Consider the following 23,557-nt stretch of genomic DNA (forward strand, 5'->3'; position numbering starts at 1 on the left):
CTAGGTACTTGACCTCGGGCTCTGTGAACTGTAATTTGGATTTTGAGACCTTCAACCCTTTCTCCCCCAGAAAGTTTAATAGTGCTATTGTACCTGCCTGTACCTCCTCCTCCCTGGGTCCGGCTACCAACAGATCATCCACCTATTGTAATAACTTGGTCCCTTTGACTGGCACAAACTCACTTAAGAGTTTCTCAAGGACTTGCCCAAATAGGTTGGGCGAATCTACAAAGCCCTGAGGCAAGGATGTCCACCTTAATTGTTGCTTTCTAGTTGTGTCCAGGTTCTCCCATTGAAATGCGAAATAGTCCTGACTTTCCCAGGCTAGCGGACAAGTCCCAAAGGCATCCTTTAAATCTATTGCACTGTAGCAGGTATCTGCCGGGGATACGTTATTCAGTAGTGCGGACGGGTTCGAGACGGTAGGAAACAAGGTTTTTGTCCTTTGATTTACCGCCCGCAAATCTTGCACCAGCCTACAACTACCATCCACCTTTTGTACTGCCAGGATAGGAGTATTATGTCTTGACATACACAGCTCTAATGTGCCCTTCTTGATTAGATCCTCTATTACAGGTTTCAGTCCCCTCCTACCTTCCATGGGAATTGGGTACTCTTTGATCCTGATCGGATCCTCTGGCCTCTCAATCTCAATGTGAATAGGCTCCATATTTAACCTCCCCGCCTCTCCCTGTGTGTGCCACACTTTAGGGTTTATTTTATTCTCATCCTCCACGGTCAGTTTGTATAAAGTTACCGTTAGCTGGGAGTCCTGTGCTATCAGGCTTAGCCCCGGGACTACCATTAAATCCCTCCCCAGCAAGTTATAATCTGCTTCTTCTACCAGCAGTAAGTTCCCCAGGCAAAACTTATTTTCCAATTCCATTTCCACATTTTTCAAAACCGGTACCTTAAATGGTTCTCCTTTGGCCCCGATGACCACCATTGAGTCCTTACTTTTAGTACATCCCGGTGGCAGTCGCTGAACTGTGGCTCTTTCTGCGCCTGAATCCGCCAAAAATACCAATTCTTGTTTCTGGGGTCCAATTTTTAACTTGTATCAAGGGCTCTCCAGGTGTTCTGGACCCCAAATTATAGAGCCCCTGACACCGCTAATCCTCCTGAAAAATTTGTTCATCCTTTATTCTTTTCTTGCACTCCCTCTTGAAGTGCCCTCTCTGTTTACAGTGAAAGCACTCAGGGCCACTTACCTGTTTGTTTGTGCCCTTCTTCTGAGGGGGGTTCAGCTTGCCCCGGGGCCGTTGCGTTGGTGCCGGCTTTCCGGGATTCTGAAGCCGCTCCTGTTTTTGCGCTTCCCGTACCGCCGCCACCAACACCCTTGCTTGAGCCTTTTGTTTGTCGTCGTCCCGCCTCATGTAAACCTTCTGTGCCTCCCTTAGCAATTCTTGGAGGCTTTTCTCTTGCCATATCTCTATTCTTTCTAGCTTTTTCCACATGTCCTCCCACGTTTTAGCAATAAATTGTGTTTTTAACAAAATAGCCCCAAGCAGAAAATTAGGGTCAGTGCCTGAATACATCTGGAGACTTTTTCTTAACCGTTCCAGCCATTTGGTAGGTGTTTCAACCCTCCCCTGGCATTCCCCCAATGCTTTACTGATGTTCTGCCCCTTTGGTACCGCCCCCTCAATTCCCTGTGTTACCATGTTCCTCAGCCCTATCATTTTGAGCCGATCCTCCTCCGACTGGGCATTCCATGATGGCCTCTGTTCAGGCCACCTCTCGGCCCCGCTCCCCCCGCCCGGGGATTCCTGTGTTCCCAATCCGTTATTGCAGCCTGCCCTATCATGTCCCCTTCCTCGGTGTTGAACAACGACCTCAGAATGGTGCAGATAGCATCATATGAATAGATACTGTTCCCCAAAAACTCATCCAGCCTCTCCGCTACCCCTAGAGGGTCATCCATTAATTTCCCCGTTTCCCTTCTGAAGGCTCTTACGTCTCCCGTATTGATAGGCACATTTACATGCCCAATGTCTCCGGGAGCGGTTGGTACTTCCCTTAGGGGTAGAGACCGGGTCTGTCCCCTTCCCCCTCACTATCACCATGGTTCTCCATCCGCATCTTGCGACACGTCCTGCTGGCTGGAGGAGAGGCAGTTTCGCCGGCAGGGAGTGTGTGCCCGGGGCCGTCCGCCTGCTGTGGCACAGGCGGGGGCTGAGAGGGACCCGGCGGGTCCGGCACCGCCAGAGCTGGGGGCTGTATATTACACGGCGGTGCCTGTGCCTGTGCGGGTTGAGGCGGGTGATCCACTGGAGCGGGCACTGGGGGCTGGACCTGGTTTAGGTATGGGGGTGGAAGGTTGTCCAAGGGCTCCCAGGTCTCACCCTGATCTATGTTAACACCCTGAGTTCGGACCGGGAATAGCCTGACACCAGCATATTCCCACAATCTGGCATAGTCCAGCTCCTCCCCTTCTGGCCCGCTTTCTTCATATATACCATCGTATAAGGCCTGACACATTCTTGTATCAAATGTGCCAAACATGGGCCAAAACTGCTATTTCCCAATTTCCATGTTCCCCCATACCTCCACACAGTAATGTATCATCTTTTCCTTAGATTTCCTCCGTCTCTGGGGGCAGTGCTCCCAATGCTCCAAAATCCACCCCAATGGGCTTCCCCTTGGGATTTCTGGCAAACAGTCCTGCTGCCCTTTACCAGGTATCCCCTGGGATTTTCCCTGAATTTTACTCTTTTTCTGCCCCATACCTCAACAAGCCTGCTTACCTCAATTCCTTTACCAAAGTCCTTGAATCCGTCCTGGATGATACTGAGGTTTTAGCCTGTCCCGATTGAATGTTACCAGCCTATCACTCACAGCAAACCGCTCTGTGGACCAGCAACTGGTGGTGAGCTCTCTTACCTTTTCCCCGGACTTCCAAAGTCCTGGACCAAAGAAGTTTACTGTTGTAGATGTCGGCGAACCCAATGGGAAGAACGATGATGTCCAACTCCACCTCAGAAGGCCGAACGATTTCTCCACCATAACTATGCTACAACACACCAATATGCTATATAAAAGAGGATACCAAACACTACATGCCACTTTCTCTAACCATCATATCTAACTCCTCACAATTCGTGACCCTGTTCTCCAGAGCCCGGACACAGGTGGATCCAATTGGCTGTCAGGCCCAAACAATCCACCATGATCCAACCAAGCGCTCACTCTGGGTAAACAATTCTCCAAACACATTCCACAAGAGAAAAACAAGGAGCAGAAATAGAAATTGTTTTCTCTTTCATTTCTCTCTGTGCACCTCAATAAAAAATCCTGAGAGAGAGAGAAATGTGCTTGCCACAGTTTACCAGTTCTCAAACACCCGAGAACATACCCTCCCTCATCAATCTGCCCGTGATCGAACCCCTGAACTCCCTGAGTTGCACGCTTTACGCGTAAAATGAGATTTCCCCATTCCGTTTGCTTCCCCCGCAACCGACCACTTTCCTCGTGGAAGAGTGGAACTGCGATCGTCTTGGGGCCTCTCTCACCCCGTGACAATGTCACATCTCACACACACGCTCGATCACCCCTCACTCAACCATGCGATACTTACGGTCCTTTTTCCCGCGTGGATTCTTCATGCATGTAGATTTTTATGAGTGAAAAAAATTAACCGCGGCCTCGGAGATTCTGCTCCGAGTTCCCAAGAGCTCTGGGCCCGTTTTATCCCCCTTTTTTGATAGTGGCTCTGGCTCCGAATTCAAAATCTGTTTGGTTCTACGGGACTCCCCAGTGCCCTCCAGCCGTTGAAATTGGCAGGGCACCGCCTAGACAAAAAAGGGTTTCCCCAGACCCCCAAATCAGATCACATCAAGGCTCACCAAGATTGTTATAAATGAATGCTCCAATTTATTAATTTAAAAAAATGTATTTATTGGACCAAATAAAAATTTAGAGAATAACAATGAAAAGCCACTATCCAAAAAAAGGCAGTGCTCTGAACCCGGGTATCAGCACTTCGGTGAGACACAGGTTTGACCGCTACAGCAGAGGGTCCCCTATGCTTCACGCCGACTGTCCTGCCTGAGCAATTTTTATACGGTTTTTCTTGCCCGAGGCAGAGTCCCTTTTCTTCCTTTTTGGACTGCACATATTCAGGTGGAGTTCTTTCTCTGTGGCAAGTTGAACAAAACACTTCCGGAGAGTGATGAGCACCCATGATCACGTTCCCGGAATTCGGCATTGAGATGTATCTCCCCGATGGCTCCGGCTATCTCAATCTCAGATATTTATCACGTATTCTTCGTCCGGGTGTTCCTCAGACCGCCTTGATGGACGATCCATCTCCTGGCTGGCCAAGTTCATTTGATTGTAAATTAAGTTCTCCCTCCCTTGTCCAGGTGGTTTTGACATTGTGTTGCAATCCCTGTCACTGGCATGTGCATTTTAAAACTTCTTATAAGAGTATATCTTAACAGTACATGACAATAAAATATACAACAATCTTCTTTGCACAGATTATCATATACATCTAGAACATCCTCATCTTTCCAAAATTCCTGTGCCTATTTAAGTCCAGCCTGGGATGGTGCCCCCATTTTTAGTTCAGTTCTGTAGCGATTTATCCCCAGCAATCCTGCTGACCACATCCATTTCAATGCTGCAAAAACCTAACTCTGGGCTGCAGTATGTGAATCACGCTCTGGTGTGTGAGGTGGCAGAGCAGCAGAGGAGGCATTCTTCAGAAGGGACATTCGGTAGATTAGTGAAGTGACTGTCAGAACCCGGGCTCGTTCTTAGAACGCCTGCGCCACACCAGGAGTGCGGAACTGCCTCGGCAGGGGGATTTACCAGAGGCAGAACCTTTAGAGCCACTTGCTGGAAGGTGCCAGAAACAAGCCACAACAGGGACCAGGCAGAGGAGAGAGGAGGCAGCTCTCCGTCTTGAGGTTCCACAAGAAAGGGTTTATTTCAGGTGAAAAGAACAGAAACAAAGAGCCCCGGGCACTCCTGTGCAAGATACAAGTCAGGGGGCGCATACAAACAGCTAACCAACAGGGAATCCTCAGGGGAGGAGTGGGGGGATTACACCAAGTGTCTGGAGCCAGTTGGGGTAGGAGGGTGGAGGGGATGGGCCACATGGGCCAGTGGGGCTTCGAGGAATAGGGGAATTCCAAAGGGGTGTTGCAATCAGGGATTGGCCCCATGTGAAAGTGGCAGGGAAGGTTCGGGGACCAAGGGACTGGGTTGCTATGACAGGCAGGGAAAGAGCTGAACAAGAGGCGGGGAATGGCATGAGGGTCAGCTTTGAGGGAGGGTAAAACCCAGGGGCAAGCAAACTCAGGGTGAAAATTGGGGTACAACAGAACAAACCACCTAACAAGGAAACAATAAAATAAATTTGTACCGTAACAATCAAGAGTGTCTCCAGGCACACAGTCTGACCAGCAATGTCAGCAGGCAAAATAAAGGTTTTGCTGAGCAATGGCCCTTGGATGAAGCAAAACATTTACAATCAGAGCAGTCCATTTGTACAGATGGGGGTACACTCTGGGGGTACAGCCAATGCCATGAGGTCACAGCAGGCTCTGGGGTCACAGCAGGCTGAGGTCACAGCAGGCTCTGAGGTCACAGAGGTGCCAGAGCCCCGTGGCTGCACAGCACCACAAGGACCGAGCAGTCAGCCCTTGAGCACAACTGTTGCAGCAGCAGCAGCGGTGGCAGCAGTGGTGCTGACATTGGGACAGCGGTGTCAGGACAGCGGTGGCAGCAAGAGCTGAGGGACTGGCAGAGGGCGAGGCACCATGGCCCTTGCTCTACGCCTCTTCCTCCCGCTCCTCCTGGCCGTGGCCCTGCCTGCCAGGGCTGCCCAGGCTGCTCCGTTGCAAGCGCGGGGAGCAGGTGAGCCGGCAGCCTGGCTCCCCTTTCCCGGGAGAGCGCTCCCTGCTTGCCGGGAAGCGCTGGGGGATGGTTTTCCCCTGGGCTTTAGGGAGGGTTTCCGCTGTGGGAGGGAGAGAGTCCCAATGGGCCCTGGGCTGCTCCACCCTCCCTGCCAGGGATGTTGCACAGGGCCTGCAAGGAGGATGGAGAGTGACCAGGAGCCAGCACAGAGCTCCCCAGGCCCCTGTGCAGCTTTGGCCGTGTCCTTTCACATCTGGCTGCCACGGCCTTACCCAACTGCCTTGCAGTGCCCCGCTCCCAAAGACAGAAGGGGATCCCAGCACACCATGGAAATGGTTCTGATCTGTGCTCCCTTCTAGACTGGGATCATGACTTGGATTATTTGGAAGTCCTGATGAATGACGGCTTGAAGTTCTTGGAGGATGTTGAAGGCAAGTTTTCAGTGTGCCTTTCCTGAGAGAATAACCTGAGTCAATGTGACAAGAGCTCACTCATGAGCCATTTCCCTTAACATCATCTTAAGTTTGAAGGAAACTGGAAGCCTTGCCCTGCTCCCTTCTGGAGCCCAGAGCGATCCCACAGGATCGCTGTCAGTGGGAGGAAGGAGCATTTGGCTGTCCATCTTCCTCCCATGTGCAATGCCAGTGTGTCCTTCCGTGTGCTCTGTGCAGCCACAGAGGAGAGCAGAGAGGGAAGGGGCCGGGCTCAGGGCTGCGCCCCCGGGCTGAGCCTTGGGTGCAGCCTGAGGATCTCCTACAGCGCCACGGGAGCTGTTCTGTCCTGCCTTTCTTTGCAGCTGAACCTGTTGCTGAAGGTGGTGCAGCTTCCCAACCCATACCCAGTACTGACCCTCTGGGAGATGCTGAGGGTAGGTCAAGGCCTTTCCCCCTGGGAGAGCTGCCAGCTCAGAGCCCAAAGCTCGGCCAGGGGGGCATTGCTGCAGGTGCCAGGACAGAACCATGCACGTGTGTGCCCTCTCCCTGCACCATCCCCTCAGCACTTCTGCGCCTCAGTGGTGCCCGTGCAGATCTGCAGAGATGACAGAAGCTCCTGTGGCTGTTGAGTTACAGGTGTGTCGGCAGAGAGGACTTTCCCAGGACCTTTGGTGGAAGTTGCACACAAGCCCAGCTCCCATCACAAGGGTGAGTGGTGTGTCCCTGCTCACCCCACAGGCTGTGCACTGGTTTTGTGCCATCCAGTCCTGGGAAATGGAAATATTTTGCTCTAAGGTCCTCCAACAGAGAAGATCAAAGACACAGCAAACAAGATATCCCTGGAACCATCTGAACTCATGTGGCAAATGCTGAGGGAAATGCTGCAGGGAGGACAAGGTGGGAGCATTTCCCTCAGCCTTGCCCTGGGACTCAGCAGCCGGGGGCGTTCCTTCCACATCTGGGCACACCGTGCCTGGCACAGCGGGAAGGGATCCATGGAAGCCTGGCTGCCCCGCTGCTGCTTTCACGGCCTGCAGGGCTGTTTCCCAGCCTGGCCTGGCTGCAGCTTCTCCCCAGCTGCTGCAGGAAGGCATTTGGCAGCAGCTGACAGGGAGGCCAAACTGCACCACGAGTTATGCAGACCCTGAGATCCCCTGCAATTTCCCAGTCTTTGGGTAGATCAGGTTTAGGGGCTGTTTGGAGAAGGGACCAGCATCCAACAGTCCCAAAATCCTGAGTGTTTTCCGATCCTTACCCATGCCTTTCACAAGTATCGCCTCCTGAAGCTGTCACTTTCCCCATTCCCAAAAGGGAATGTTTCCATCTGATCCAGCTGTCTCTTTTCCATTCTCCAGAGATGGAAGGAGAGGCTGTGCAGAAGGAAGCATTTCCCAGAGGAAGCAGTGATTCTGTGCCAGCCTCTGCTGCAGGAAGGGAGGCGATGCCAGGCACAGTCACTGGAGGTAATTGCTGTGCCTCTGGGCCTGAGCCCTGCTGAGGCTTGAGCTGCCCTCTCTGCTGCTTGGCAGTGCGGGCACAGCCCGGAAAAGATCGGCACAGCCAAGAGGAATTATCCTGAGCAGGCTCAGGGCACTCGGGTACTGAGCAGTCCTGCTGGGGTCCCTCTGTGGGAGACACATCCCGAAACCTGGGATAGACTGCACAGGGTGACCATGGTGGGGAAAGGGCAGAGGGCGAGAGCAAGGCTCCAGTGTGTCCTGAGAGGGACTGACTATGGGCCCTCGGGCTGGGGGAGGTGTCCTAGCAGAAGGAGGGCAGGAGGGACAGAGGGAGGGACAGAGGGAGGGAGGGAGGGAGAGTTGTGGCACTGCCTGCTGCAGTCTTCCCCTGGCCTTTAGGGAGGATTTCCTCTGCATGAGAGTGAGAGACTCCCATTGGGCCGTGGGCTGCTCCAGCTGCCCCTCCAGGGATGTTGCACAGGGCAGGGAAAGAGTGTGGAGAGTGACCAGGAGCCAGCCCAGAGTTCCCCAGGCCCCTGTGCAGCTTTGGCCATGTCCATTGACATCTGGCTGCCACGGCCTTACCCAACTGCCTTGCAGTGCCCATTTCTCAGAGGCAGAAGGGGATGCCAGCACACCCTGAAATATGTTCTCATCTGTGCTCCGTTCTAGATGAGATTGATGAGAAGGCTTCTCCATTAGCATGGCTGAATGAAGTTCTGACGCCCTTGGAGCCTCCTGCAGGTATGTTCCCACTGTCCCACTAAGGAATAATTGCTGACAGCCTGCCAGGACAGGTGACAGAAGCTTCTCTGGCTGTTCAATTACAGCTGTGTCTGCAGGGAGGAATTTTCCTGCCCCTTTGCTGATTGCTCCACGCAAGCCTGGCTCCCTTCGCAGGGGTGAGTAGTGTGTCCCTGCTGACCCCACAAGCTGTGCACTGGTTTTGTGGCATCCAGTCCTGAGAAATGGAACTACTTTCTGTTAAGGTCCTCTGAGAGGGAAGAACAAACCTAGAGGAGAGAAGGAATCGCTTGAGTCAAACAACATCCTGAAACAAATAGTGGAGAAACTGCACAAAGAGCATGGTGAGAGCATTTCCCTCAGCCTTCCCCTGGGACTCAGCAGCCGGGGGCTTTCCCTGCACATCTGAACACGCTGTGCGCGGAACAGTGGGAAGGAACCCATGGCAGCCTTGCAGCCCCACTGTTGCTTTCACACCTTGCAGGGCTGTTTCCCAGTCCCCAGCCTCTGCATTTGGCACCAGCTGACAAGGTGGCCAAACTGCATCATGGGCCATGCACATTCTGGGATCCCCTGCAATTTCCCAGTGTCGGAGCAGATCAGGAGGCGCAGCTGATTGCAAGGGTGTGCTACTGACAAGGGAGTGCTCTGGCCCAGTGACAAGAGCTTGGGACGTTTCCTGATCAATATCAATGTCTTTGACAAACCTTGCCTCCTGAAGATGCCCCATCCCCAATGGGGAACAGCCCCCCTGATCCAGCTGTGCCTCTTCCTTTCTCCAGAGATGGAAGGAGAGGCTGTGCTAAAGGCTGAGTTTCCCGGAGGAACCAGTAGCTCATTGGCAGCCTCTGCTGCAGGAAGGGAGGCGATGCCAGGCACAGTCACTGGAGGTAACTGCTGTGTCTCTGGGCCTGAGCCCTGCTGAGGCTTGAGCTGCCCTCTCTGCTGCTTGGCAGTGCAGGCACAGCCCAGACAAGAGCGGCACAGCCCAGGGGAATTATCCTGAGCAGGCTCAGGGCACACGGGTACTGAGCAGTCCTGTTGGGGTCCCTCCGTGGGAGACATATCTCGAAACCTGGGAGAGACTGCACAGGGTGACCATGGTGGGGAAAGGGCAGAGGGCAGGAGCAAGGCTCCAGTGTGTCCTGTGAGGACCTGGCTATGTCCCCTGGGGCTCTGGGAAGTGTCCTAGCAGAAGGAGAGCAGGAGGGACAGAGGGAGGGAGAGACAGTTGTGGCACTGCCTGCTGCAGTCTACCCTTGGGCTTTAGGGAGGATTTCCTCTGTGGGAGGAAGAAAGCCCCCAGCGCCCTGGGCTGCTCCAGCTGCCCCTCCAGGGATGTTGCACAGGGCCTGCAAGGAGGATGGAGAGTGACCAGGAGCCAGCCCAGAGCTCCCCAGGCCCCTGTGCAGCTTTGGCCATATCCATTTGCATCTGGTTCCCACAGCCGTACACAACCCCCTTGCAGTACTCAGTTCCCTGAGGCAGAAGGGGACTCCAGCATACCATAGAAATGGTTCTGGTCTGTGCTCCCTTCTAGACTGGGATCGCAAATTGGATTATTTGGAAGCCCTGCTGGAAAATGGCTTGAAGATCTTGGAGGATGTTGAAGGCAAGTTTTCAGTGTGCCTTTCCTGAGAGAATAACCTGAGTCAATGTGACAAGAGCTCACTCATGAGCCATTTCCCTTAACATCATCTTAAGTTTGAAGGAAACTGGAAGCCTTGCCCTGCTCCCTTCTGGAGCCCGGAGCGATCCCACAGGATCGCTATCAGTGGGAGGAAGGAGCATTTGGCTGTCCATCTTCCTCCCATGTGCAATGCCAGTGTGTCCTTCCGTGTGCTCTGTGCAGCCAGAGAGGAGTGCAGAGAGGGAAGGGGCTGGGCCCAGGGCTGTGCCCCGGGGCTGAGCCTTGGGTGCAGCCTGAGGATCTCCTACAGCGCCACGGGAGCTGTTCTGTCCTGCCTTTCTTTGCAGCTGAACCTGTTGCTGAAGGTGGTGCAGCTTCCCAACCCATACCCAGTACTGACCCTCTGGGAGATGCTGAGGGTAGGTCAAGGCCTTTCCCCCTGGGAGAGCTGCCAGCTCAGAGCCCAAAGCTCGTCCAGGGGGCATCGCTGCAGGTGCCAGGACAGAACCACGCACGTGTGTGCCCTCGCCCTGCACCATCCCCTCAGCGCTCCTGCGGCTCAGTGCTGCTCGTGCAGATCTGCAGAGATGACAGAAGCTCCTGTGGCTATTCAGTTACAGGTGTGTCTGCAGGGAGGACTTCTCCAGCTCCTGGGCTGGATGCTGCGCACCAACAGACCTCCCGTCGCAGGGGTGAGTAGTGTGCCCCTGCTGACCCCACAGGCTGTGCATTGGTTTTGTGGGATCCATTCCTGGGAAATGGAACAACTTTCCCTCTTTCTCTTAAGGTCCTCCAAAAGGAAAGACCCAAGATACTGCAGCCACAAAGTCTCATGAGTCAAACGAATTCCTGAGACAATCACAGAAGGAAGCACAGGGAGGACAAGGTGGGTACATTCCCCTCAGCCTCCTCTGGGACTCAGCAGCCGGGGGATTTCCCTGCACATCTGGACACGCCGTGCCCAGTACAGCGGGAGGAGATCCATGGCAGCCTGGCTGCCCCGCTGCTGCTTTCACGGCCTGCAGGGCTGTTTCCCAGCCTGGCCTGGCTGCAGCTTCTCCCCAGCCACTGCAGGAAGGCATTTGACAGCAGCTGACAGGGAGCCCAAACTGCACCACGAGTTATGCACACCCTGAGATCCCCTGCAATTTCCCAGTCTCTGAGCAGATGAGGAGATGCAGCTGTTTGCACAAGGGAGTTCTCCGACCCCCACAGCCTGGGCATTCTCCTGATCTTTACCTGTGACTTTGACAAGCATTGCCTCCGGAAGATGCCACCTCTCCAATGGGGAATGTTTCCATCTGATCCAGCTGTGCCTCTTCCTTTTTCAAGTGACGGACCAAACATCTCTGCAAAAGGAGGTACATTCCGGAGGAAGCAGTGGCTCAGTGGCAAGCTCTGCTGCAGGGAGGAAGGCGATGCCAGGCGCAGGCACAGGCACAGGAGGTAATTGCTGTGCCGGGCTCAGCCGGGCTCAGCCCTCAGCGGGGCTGTGTGGCAGCAGCTCTTCCCCCAGGCCCTGCCCTTGCACGGCCCGGCAGCAGCCAAAGCTGGAGGCGCCTCGGCTTCCAGGCCTCTGGAGCTCGTTCACAGCCCCGGGGAATCGGGACTCGCGCACCAACGCCCTTCCCGCTGCAGCTGCTCCCGGAGCTGGCCCTGAGTGCCCAGAGGCCCAAGGCACGGGAGCAGCCCCGAGAGGGAGCCCTGCTGCGAGCCCAGGGCCAGAGCCAGCCCTGGCTCCTGACTGGGCAGGGGCTGCACTGGCTCCTGACAGGGCCTGACTCTGTCCCCTGGGGCTGGGGGAGCCGTCCCAGGGCAGGGAGGGCCAGGGCTGGCAGGGGCTGCTCAGGGATGGGTTTGGCCCGTGTCCGTCAAAGCAGCGACTGCCCAAGCAGCTGCGCTGGCCCCGGGCTCTCCTCCCGGCCTGCTGGGCTTTGTTGGGTGGCACAGCCTGTGCCAAGGGTCAGCAAGGTGCCTGCAGGCCCCAGCTCTGGGGGAAACAGAGAGCGTCCTGGCCGTATGCACCGTGCTGCCAGCTCAGCAGTGCAGCACAGCGCGGGCTCACACTCCCCGTTGCTCCCACAGATGCAGCCAGCACCACAGCACCTGTTCCAGATTCCCAGAAGGGCATCGGAAGGGGTTTCTGTCATGGAACAGGCTACTGGCTAGGGTTAATGGCAGGCATGCTTCTTTTGGAGCTTGTCTTCATGTTGTGCTGCTTTAGAATCTGGTATTCCTGGAAGAGAAAACGGTGAGTGTTTTGTTGCTTTTCCCCTCAAACAGCTTATTTTGAAAGTCTCTTATAGACAGGAAAGGTTCCCAGAGAGGCTGCAGTGGAGTTGTGGCCAGTCTGTGGTTGTCCAAAGAACTCTGCTGAGGGTTCTGCTGCTGCTCAGTGCTTTCATTGGCCTCTTAATTGCTGGGCCTTGTCCTGGGGGGCCCGCTGGGGCTGCAGCCACTGCTGGCTCCCACTGAGGCTGCCTGGCCAAGAGCAGCCCCAGGGGCACAGGGCAGAGGTGAGGCAAGGTGGGGAGGAGAAAGAGCAGGGATGAGATTGCCCTTGCAAGGCAGTCGCGCTCTGGGGCCCGCTCCTGGCCAGGGAGCCTGCCCAGAGCCGTGCCCTGCTCGCCGGGGCCTTGGGGGGCAGCTGTCCAGCTGGGCCAAGGTGTGCCAGCAGCTCCAGCCGGGCTGGGGAGCCTTGCCAGCTCTGGGCCCTGCTGTGTAGGAGGGTCCCAGTGTGCCACTGGCAGGTGGTGGCCTCAGGCTCTCCTCTCTTGGTGGCCTCAGGCTCTCCTCTCTTTCCACAGTCGCAGCTCTGGACAGGAGATGAAAGGCGGGGGCTTCCCCTCACACCCAGACTGCTTGTGGAGCACCTCCAGCAGTAATAAGGGCCTGGTCAGCCCTTTCTGGAGTTCTGAGAAGAGGACACCAGTAGATCTGTCTACGAGGAAATCTCCAAAGACCCTGTAGATCCCACTGCCACTTCCTCTCCCCATGGGTATCCCCAAGCTGCCTTCACCCATTTTTGATCTCCCTCTGTCCCGTCCCAGCCCATGCCCCAGTTCTTCTAAAGACCCCGGTACCAGCCCAGCACCCTCCAGCCCCAACTGAGACCAACATGGTCCCTCCTCTGCCCCTAAGCTCCCTGGCCCTGCCCCCTAAACGCTATTGAAGGTAACCCCCCGCCCCTGCCAGGGTAGGTGATGGCCCCCACTTCGGTTGCAATAAAGAGATGGAGCTGTCACCCCCGTGTCCGGGTGGTACCACCAGCAAAGCCCAGCCAGCACCAGCACTGGCTGAGCTCCATGCCCAGGAGCAGCCGTGGATGCCCACGGTGAGGGCAGGCAGGAGCCAGGCAGGGGCTGCTGTGAGCAGCGGCGGGGCCCCGAGGGGCTGGGGGAGCCCATGCTGAGCGTCCCTGGGCTGAGGGCACATTTCCTTCTGTGGGATCATCTGGGCCTGGAGCTCCTCCAGTGGCATGCCCAGGAAAAGAGGGAAGCCATCAAGAACATCTCCAGGGACACAGCCTGACCTGCAATGCCAGCAGGCAAAACAAAGCTCCTCCCTAATTAACACACACTTGATAGGACCTAATTGATGGGCCATCAGCAATCCAGGGTGCTGCACAGGGTCTGCTCCTCTGGGCGAGGGCCAGAAGGGAAGGGAAGGGCTGTGTGGCCTCGGGGCCTGATGGGGCTGATGAACAGCCCCAGAGGCACAACAAGCCAGCTGCAATCACACTTGATTTCCAGGTCAAAACACTTGGCCTAGCTGGCCTGGGCTTCCCCATAAGGCACGTGGGGGCTTTGGAGTCCCCCAAAGGGTGCACGAGGCACTAGGGTCCCTTGTGAGACACACAGGGATATTTTAGGTTCTCTCTGAGGCATGGAGGACTCTGGGGGTCCACTGTAAGTCATGCAAGGGATTTGGAATCCTGTGTGAGGCACGCAGGGGGCTTGGGATGTCTCCCACGGTGTGCAGGGTGCTGGGGGTCTCTGCTGAGGCCCGTGACGGGGTTTTGGGGTCTCATTTCAGATGTGGAGAGGGCTGCGGACTCTCATAAGCGTGCCGGTGCTTTGCGTCCCTCCTGCTGCAGGCAGTGGGGCTGGAGTCTCTTTTGAGGCACGCAGGGGCCGGAGCCCTCCCGGCTTCCCTGCTTGGCCCTCCCGGGCCCGTCCGGCTCGGGGCTGCCGCGGCCCAGGGGCAGCCGCCCTGCCGGGACGGCTGTGGCGAGGGGGCGAGGCGGAGCTGCCCCGCCGGGTTGCGCTGCACGGGCACGGCACGGGCGGTGCTGAGCTCCGGGCAGGCGGCACCCCGAGCCCAGGGGCCGCAGCCCCGGCCCTGCCTCCAGCGGAGCCGGGCACAGGCAGCCCCGCAGGCAGAGCGGCGGGACCGGGCACCGCTCAGCGCCCGAGGGGATGGAACCGATGCCACAGGAGCCTGGGGAGCCCTGAGCAGGGCCCTGGCGCTGCCCGCCCGGCTCTCCCGGGCCTGTGGCCATCCCGGGCACCAAGGGCTCGCTCTGTGTCGCGCTCTTCCCGCCCAGCGGGGCTCCGGCTGAGCGCCTGGCTCCTGCCACTGCCTTGGGAACGCTGAGGGGCATTCGGGGACGGAACTGAACTTGCCACGGAGAGAATTCATAGGAGACTTGTTTAGGCCTCTTGCAGACTTGTTTAGGCCCTCTTTAAGTTGACAAACAACTTAAAATCCCAGGCTGAATCGTGTGCTTTAACGTGTGGGTGTAATAAAAAGGTCTTTGTTCATCAAAACGAACTTTGAAAGAAGATAAGAATTTAAACTGAATAGAGAATTTCAGACTGTGAGAAGAGAAAGAGGAGAAAAAAGGGGAGGGGGGCTTGATAAACAACAAGTATTCTGCTTAAGAATTGTGCAAATGCAGCTAGCACAGAAGACTGTGTAACTAACTATATACAAGCTAACTTTTAGGCCAAGGACAACCGGCAAAGAAGATAAGGAGCCTTCATCCCCATGACCACCAAGGGCAGAGAGAAAAAGGACCCCCTAGCAACCAATTGCACCGGCGCAGAGTACATCGAGAGAAAATACGTCAACCGGAAAAAAGGGGGGACTATAAAAACAAAAAGGTCAAAGGGGGAAGGTGCGCCGTGGCAGAGTGGAAACTCCCCGGCCGCCCAGCACTGTTTTTTGCTTAATACCGCTTGCTTAATAAATTCTTGTTAATTGATTTATCTATAATTAGCCTACCCAATTGAATTTGTCCATAACAAATTTGGTGCCGTGACTCGGATAAGGGCAACCGGGCAGGAATTCCTAATCAGGGAGGCGCCCCGCTGCCTTTTCAGCGGCCCTGGTGCAGGCTTTTCCTTCTCGGGCCCTTAGCGACGAACCTAAATTCGGTATTAAGCAAAAGGGATACTGGTAACCCCGTAATCTTTGTGCATGAAGCCCGGGCGAAGACGCAGGACAGCGTGAGTATAAAAGTGGGATCCGCTCGGTTGGGGTTGGGATCCCAGGACATAACGTACGAGACGTCCTTTTAGGACGAGGCAAGTGTGGACCTCTAAGTAGTGCGGTTTCCAGACCCCGAGAGGGGCTGGGCCACGAACAGGGGGCCGCGAGTGTGTGTGTGTGTGTGTGAAGGTGTCCTGGAAGATGGGACAGAGGAAAAGCAAGCCCTCTGATTCCATGGGGACGGGGACCCCGGTAAAGTTTCCCCAGATACCACCTGACAGTCCGTTAGGTTTAATAATAAAATCTTGGGATGAATACCCTTCAAGAAAAGGGAAGGATAGGGCAAAAATGATACATTATTGTATGGAAGTATGGGGAGGGAAACAAATCTGTGGTGATAATTTATTTTGGCCAGTGTTTGGAAGATTCGAGGACTGGATTTGCCAGGCATTAAACATTTATGTAAATTCTAAAGAACCTTTTGATATGGAAGAGAGCAAGTACGCTGCTCTCTGGATAGTGGGGGAAACAAGAGCAAAACTTTTTGCCTTAAGCACCCAGGGAGAAAAAAAAAAAAGAAAAATAAAAAGCCTGAGGAGTTTCCAACTGCACCCCCTCTACCATACATACCTCCCCCTCCTCCACCTCCACCAGCACCACCAGTAGTCTACCCCAATTTAGATCAAGGGGGGGATTTTGAAAACCAGGAAGTAGAAATCCTGGAACCGGTCCCTGAGGAAAATCATCGTGTTACTCGTAGCCTAACAAGGGGGAAAAGCAAGAGGGAAAGGCAAGCTCTATATCCATTAAGGGAAGTAGCTTTGGGAATGATCCCTAATCCTAATGCTGGTCAGCAGGGACAACCAGCCCAAATTCCAGGAATAGGTTATGTGGAGGTACCTCTTAATTCAGGAGATGTGAGGGAGTTCAAGAAAGAAATGGGACATCTATTGGAAGACCCCCTCGGAGTTGCAGAGCGGGTGGATCAGTTTCTGGGGCCCAACGTGTATAAGTGGGACGAAATGCAGTCAATACTGGGGATTTTATTCACATCTGAGGAGCGAGGGATGATCAGGACAGCCGGTATGAGAATTTGGGATAGAGACCATCAGGCAGGACCCCAAGCAGATACTAAATGGCCTTTACAGCGTCCTAATTGGGATAAGCAGGATCCCCTGCATAGGACACATATGGCAGACTTAAGAACAATTCTTATCCAGAGAATCAGAGAATCAGTCCCTAAGGGGCAGAATGTGAATAAAGCTTTTTGTGAGAGTCAAAAGAAAGATGAGGACCCCACGGAATGGTTAGGACGGCTCCAGAGATCTTTTCAGCTGTACTCCGGAGTAAATCCTGACACTCCGGAAGGACAGATGTTGTTAAAGACCCAGTTCGTGGCCAGAGCCTGGCCTGATATTAGGAGAAAATTGGAAAAGATTGAGGATTGGCATGGTAGAGGCCTGGATGAATTGTTGTGGGAAGCTCAGAAAGTGTATGTACGGAGAGAGGAGGAAGGACATAGGAAACAAGCAAGAGTGATGATGGCTGTGGTACGTGAAGGGCAGAGGGGAACGCTTAGTCAGTTCCAGGGAAGTAAGCCGAAGGGCCAGAAGGTAGAAGAAGGGAGAAGAGAAAAGGAGAGTGGACAAGGAAGCTGCTTTTATTGTGGTAAGAGAGGGCATTTTCGGCGGGAATGCAGAAAAAGGTTGGCAGATGAAAAGCAATTCAAGGAAGATTGAGGGGGTCAGGGGCTCTATTTGCTGGGGACCCAGGAAAAAACAGAGCCCCTGGTAAAACTAAAAATTGGTCCCCAGCAGCAAGAATATGAGTTTCTTGTGGACTCAGGAGCTGAGAGATCAACGGTTCAAACCCTTCCCTCAGGGTGTAAATTATCAAGAGAAACAATACAGGTAGTCGGGGCAAAAGGGGAAGCCTTTAAAGTGCCTGTAATCAAAGCCATGATTTTTGAAACCAGCTCCAAAATAGGTATAGGGTCACTGTTGTTAGTTCCAGAGGCTGACTATAACTTACTGGAACGAGATTTGATGATTGAATTAGGAATTGGAATCAACATAAATGACAAGAAGCTAAATATTAAATTATGTCCTCTTCGGGTAGAGGACGAACAGAAAATTAACCCTGAAGTGTGGTATACCCCAGAAAAAGCAGGCCGATTGGACATAAAACCTTTTGAGATAATATTAAGAAATCCTGAAGTCCCAGTTAGAGTTAAGCAGTACCCAATTCCAAATGAAGGAAGGAAAGGGGTCAAACCTGAAATTGAAAGATTAAAAGCACAAGGGTTATTAGAACCCTGCATGTCCCCTTTTAATACTCCCATCCTTCCTGTTAAAAAAAACCCGATGGGAAATACCGTTTGGTACATGATTTACGAGAAATTAACAAAAGGACTGTAGAAAGATTCCCTGTAGTAACTAACCCTCATACTTTATTAAGTCAGTTAGGCCCCGAAAATCAGTGGTATAGTGTCATAGATTTAAAGGATGCATTTTGGGCATGTCCCCTTAAAGAAAGTTGTAGGGACTATTTTGCCTTTGAATGGGAAGACCCAGACACCCACAGGAAACAACAATTCTGTTGGACGGTACTTCCACAAGGGTTTACAGAGTCCCCTAATTTATTTGGCCAGGCACTGGAGCAGCTGCTTACAGATTTTCAGTTGAGAGAAGGGGCTGTCCTGATTCAGTATGTAGATGACTTGTTAGTAGCTGGGAAAGAAGAGGAAATTGTCAGGGAAGAGAGTATAAGATTACTCAATTTTCTAAGCCTGAAAGGACTCAAAGTGTCAAAATCCAAATTACAATTTGTGGGAAAAGAGGTGAAGTATCTCGGACATAGACTGAGTCAAGGAACGAAGAAACTAGACCCAGAAAGGGTTAAGGGAATCTTAGCTATGCCAGGGCCAAGGACAAAGCGGGAGGTTAGACAGCTGTTAGGATTGTTTGGGTACTGTAGACAATGGATAGAGGGATTTAGCGGGAAAGTAAAATTCCTATATGAGAAACTAACAAAAGAAGGCTTGCTTAAGTGGACTCGTGAAGATAGGAAAAACTACAGGACCTCAAGGCAGAATTAGTAAATGCACCGGTTCTCAGTCTTCCTGATTTAAAAAGGCCCTTTTATAATATAAAACCAGGTGATAAGGTGTTAATAAAAAACCTGGAAAGAAACCTTACTAATCCCAAACTGGGAAGGCCCCTATGTTGTTTTACTTACTACAGAAACTGCAGTCAGAACCGCCGAGAAGGGATGGACACATGCGAGCCGAATAAAGGGACCGATTACTGCTGCTGCTGCCGAAGACCCCTGGAGAATAACCAGCCAACCCGGAGATCTTAAGGTCACATTTAAACGGACTTAATGGACTCAGTAAAAATTGTACAAACCAGCTGGTATAGTGAGATATTGGACTATTGATATCCTATAACTGATGATTTTAGAGTCTATTGTACAAATAAGGATTGTGATTGTTACCCTTTTGTATGCTATATTTGTAAAATCTGCCAGGAACGGTGGTGGGTCCATAGTTATAGAGGCACCCCTCCTAGGGGTATTTGTAAAGGGTGTTACCAATTAGAAAGAGAACTGACAAAGTCAGTCCTAGAGATTAGAGAAGAGAACGGGAGCCTACCAAGGGAATCCCAAGAGTGGTGGGAGGTGTTTACTAAGGGGGCTAGGCCTGAAAATTGTTGTTACCACTCTAATGAATCAATTCTCCTAATTGTTCAAATTATAAAAGGGAATTGCCAGAAGACTTTACCTGGAATTCAGTGTAATTCACCGCAAGTGAAGGATAAGAATTGGGAATCATTCAAAAAGAGGCAGCAAAAACAGAGTAAGGGTCCTCCTGAAGAATATCCTTGCTGCCGAGAAGATGGTACACCTCGCGGCTCGAAGCAACCGGGTCGGCGAGCGAGGCAGAGGGATAAGAAGCAGTGGAGGAAAAAGCCCTCAAACTGGGACAATTCAAAGGTATTTCAAGAACTGCTTCAAGGATACTGATCTCCCAAGGGTAAAGGTGAGCCTGGCAATAACATGTCAAACCAAACAGTGGGAAGGGGGAAATAATGATAATCAAGTTCTGGGGAAGTTTGGACTCCACCCTTGCTGGCAAATTCTGTACATATTAGTTATATGTTGTACCTGGCCTGTACAAGGGGACTATGCACACCAGCCATTTAACTGGACTCTGACCAAAATAGACCAAGGGAAAGATGTTAAGCAAAATGCCACCACTGTAGCTCCTACTTTTTTAGTTACTAATGAGGACTTGGTGAACTCTGTGTGGGGATGGAGTAAACCTGACTTCCACGCTATCTATTGGTGTCCTAGTTCCAATCCTGGGAGGGGATATTGTAATTACCCTGGGGAATATCTGTGTGGATATTGGGGCTGTGAAACCATAGCAACTGCCTGGGCTGTTACCCATCCAGATAAATTTTTACAGGTCTCATGGTGTCCTAAAGGATGCAAAGTTCCATGGTATGGCACTCAAGGAGAAATTCTGTATATGGGGAATTGCAGGTCCTGTGATATTGTTGTTACTAGGTTTGACTTTTGGACCTTGCATTTTTAATAAAATCATAGACATTGTAAAAGGAAGACTAGAGGCAGCTCATCTAATGCTTATTAGGGAGAGGTATGAAGCATTGCCCAGGGACTCAGAAGTAGATGAAACCCTGGTCTTAAGCCACCAAGACTTAAAGCGTTTTAATGAACAAATTGGTAAAGAGAAAGAGGAGGGATTGTAATAAAAAGGTCTTTGTTCATCAAAACGAACATTGAAAGAAGATAAGAATTTAAACTGAATAGAGAATTTCAGACTGTGAGAAGAGAAAGAGGAGAAAAAAGGCAGGGGGGGGCTTGATAAACAACAAGTATTCTGCTTAAGAATTGTGCAAATGCTGCTAGCACAGAAGACTGTGTAACTAACTATATACAAGCTAACTTTTAGGCCAAGGACAACCGGCAAAGAAGATAAGGAGCCTTCATCCCCATGACCACCAAGGGCAGAGAGAAAAAGGACCCCCTAGCAACCAATTGCACCGGCGCAGAGTACATCGAGAGAAAATACGTCAACCGAAAAAAAGGGGGGACTATAAAAACAAAAAGGTCAAAGGGGGAAGGTGCGCCGTGGCAGAGTGGAAACACCCCGGCCGCCCAGCGCTGTTTTTTGCTTAATACCGCTTGCTTAATAAATTCTTGTTAATTGATTTATCTATAATTAGCCTCCCCAATTGAATTTGTCCATAACATGGGGATTCCTTGAAGACGCTTTGTAACTCCCCGTGGTGCCGGGCCGGGCCGTGTCCCAGCGAGCACCAACAGCCAGGAGCTCCGATGCATGCAGCATGGCTGGCACCAGGGAAACGAGTCAACATCCCTACAGCTGCCCGCTCTGCCTGCAGGGCTGTCACGCAACAGCAATGTTCCAGCAAGAACAGGCATTTTTACATCCTCAGGACGATGTGCTCTTGTGGTCCTGGTGGTGGGTCAGAGAGAAAAGCCAAATGTGACAGACTGAACTTGACTGTAGGAGAGGGATGGCTCAGCAGAGGACCTGGGGACCTGCGGTGCCAGCCAGTGACCGGGCACTCGGACACAGCAGGAAGACCCCGACTATCCCACTTCAGCTGGGAGGGTATAAAAGCCCAGAGGTTCTTTGTTCAGGGTCCTCCAGAGGCACCAGCTCAAGCTGCCACTGTTCCACCACGATAAAATTGTTCTAGGGATCCAGAGGTCTGACACTCTGCTATGGAGGACATTCCACATTTCCAATCTTTTGGGCATTTAGGAGCTTTTGATTTTGCTCTGCACCCAAGAAAAACAAACCCCCAAATGTGCACAAATAACTCCTTTAGCATTTCCTCCTTTTATTTTCAGCCGATTTTTACATTGCTCTCTGCTATCTTGTCCTTGCGATAAATTAATGCTCCAATTTCTTAATTAAAGAAAAAGTATTAATTGGTCCAAATAAAAATTTAGAGAATAACAATGAAAAGCCACTATCCAAAAAAAGGTCAGGGCCGAGCCCGGGTATCGGCGCTGGGTGAGACACAGGCTTGACCGCTACAGCAGAGGGTCCCCTATGCTTCACGCCGACTGTCCTGCCCGAGCAATTTTTATACGGTTTTTCTTGCCCGAGGCAGAGTCCCTTTTCTTCCTTTTTGGACTGCACATATTCAGGTGGAGTTCTTTCTCTGTGGCAAGTTGAACAAAACACGTCCGGAGAGTGATGAGCACCCATGATCGCGTTCCCGGAATTCGGCATTGAGACGTATCTCCCCGATGGCTCCGGCTATCTCAATCTCAGATATTTATCGCGTATTCTTCGTCCCGGGTGTTCCTCAGACCGCCTTGATGGACGATCCATCTCCGGGCTGGCCACGTTCATTTGATTGTAAATTAAGTTCTCCCTCCCTTGTCCAGGTGGTTTTGACATTGTGTTGCAATCCCTGTCACTGGCATGTGCGTTTTAAAACTTCTTATAAGAGTATATCTTAACAGTACATGGCAATAAAATATACAACAATTTTATTTGCACGAATTATCATATACACATAGAACAATCCCTCCCCTTCTATATAAACATATTAATACGTGCTTTCTCTACCTTCTACACAACTACGTTTACTGGTGCTTTATATTATCATCTTATTTCTCAAATCTTAGTTACCTCAAGGTTCATTATGCCAGTCTTCCCTCGGAATTCCCTGATACAGTCTGTAGACCTCCCCTTCCCCTTTTATCTGTTCTTCAAATCTGGCCAAAGCATCTGCTGCTCTACGGTGTACGTTTTCCTCTCCCAGTTTCATTATTTTTGATACTTGATTTGTTTTTCCCATCGCACATTCTGGGTCTGTGGGCATGGCTGCTGCTTGCGTGCCCTGTACTACGGAATGTATCAACCTAATAAAGCATGGTATCAGGCAGGGTAGGAGTATGATCCCGGCTATTGAACATAATATAAAGAGTATTACCTTCTTCCACCATGCTCCATCAAACAGATAATCCCACCAGGATGCTTGGAGTATGGAGTTCCATTTTTGTACTGGAACATGTGCTCCCCTTTTAATTTCTGTTGCCAGGCCTCTGATGCTTTCCCCATAGTCATCAATCTCTACACAACATTCCGATTCATTAAATTTTCCACAGACCCCTCCCTCTTCTGCTAATAAATAGTCGAGGGCTTATGCTGTTTTGATATACAAAGGCCCTCATCTGGGAGTGTTGTTTAGATAGCAGCTCAAGGGCGTCTGAGGTGTGGTTACAAACGACCTCCACCACTGCCTGCAGTCTTATCAGCCGGTTTAACAGATAAATCTGGGGCAAGCACATTTCTCTCTCTCTCTCAGGATTTTTCATGGGGGTACACTGAGAGAAAGAAAGAGAAAATAATTTCTGTTTCTGCTCCTTGTTTTTCTGATGTGGAATGTGCTTGGAGAATTGTTTACCTGGGGTGATTGCTTGATTGGATGCTGGTGAGGATTGTTTGGACCTGGTGGCCAATCGGATCCACCTGTGTCTGGACTCTGGCGAACAGGGTCACGAGTTGTTAGTTAGTTCGATATGGTAGTTAGAGAAAGTAGCGTGTAGTTTTTAGTAGCCTCCTTTATATAGTATATTAATGTATTATAGCATAAAGAATAAATAAAGAAATCATTCAGCCTTCTGAACTGAGTCGGACATCATCATTCTTCCCATTGGGTTCGCCTGCATTTTACAACAAAATCAGGCTCCTATACCCCCAGCTTCCATCCTGAGCCCATGTTGCAGGACCATAATATTCGATTATCCTTTCTGCGGGCCACTCCTCCTCACCCCAAGTCTGACCCCCACCAAAAACAGGGACCTTCTTTTTTACCTCCCTTCTCTTCCTGCTCAGTGTTTCGTATAAGGGGGGCCCAAGTGAGCTGCGTTCTGACCGAGGTAGGGTAAAGAAAGCAGGTCTGATTAATCCTATTATACGT

At 51.9% G+C, this 23,557-nt stretch overlaps 1 protein-coding gene and 2 long non-coding RNA genes across 4 annotated transcripts in view; all 3 read left to right on the forward strand.

Moving 5' to 3' along the window:
• The window catches only part of LOC128813786 (uncharacterized), a 43,987-nt gene extending 30,610 nt beyond the window's left edge, over nt 1-13,377 (forward strand). For both annotated transcript variants that reach the window (XM_053989127.1, XM_053989128.1), the window contains exons 8-9: nt 12,219-12,384; nt 12,941-13,377. In XM_053989127.1, coding sequence (XP_053845102.1) covers nt 12,219-12,384; nt 12,941-13,103 — 329 coding nt within the window. In that variant the 3' untranslated portion in view covers nt 13,104-13,377. The remainder of the gene's footprint in view (nt 1-12,218; nt 12,385-12,940) is intronic.
• On the forward strand, nt 6,932-7,823 carry LOC128813787 (uncharacterized). Its single transcript, XR_008439176.1, has 3 exons — nt 6,932-7,007; nt 7,095-7,196; nt 7,655-7,823. It is a non-coding gene; the product is annotated as an uncharacterized LOC128813787 (long non-coding RNA).
• Nucleotides 13,378-15,545: 2,168 nt separating the features above from the next.
• On the forward strand, nt 15,546-18,975 carry LOC128813791 (uncharacterized). Its single transcript, XR_008439180.1, has 2 exons — nt 15,546-15,583; nt 18,809-18,975. It is a non-coding gene; the product is annotated as an uncharacterized LOC128813791 (long non-coding RNA).
• Nucleotides 18,976-23,557: the final 4,582 nt, after the last annotated feature.

This window comes from Vidua macroura, chromosome 13 (genome assembly GCF_024509145.1).
Source record: "Vidua macroura isolate BioBank_ID:100142 chromosome 13, ASM2450914v1, whole genome shotgun sequence".
Taxonomy (NCBI): domain Eukaryota; kingdom Metazoa; phylum Chordata; class Aves; order Passeriformes; family Viduidae; genus Vidua; species Vidua macroura.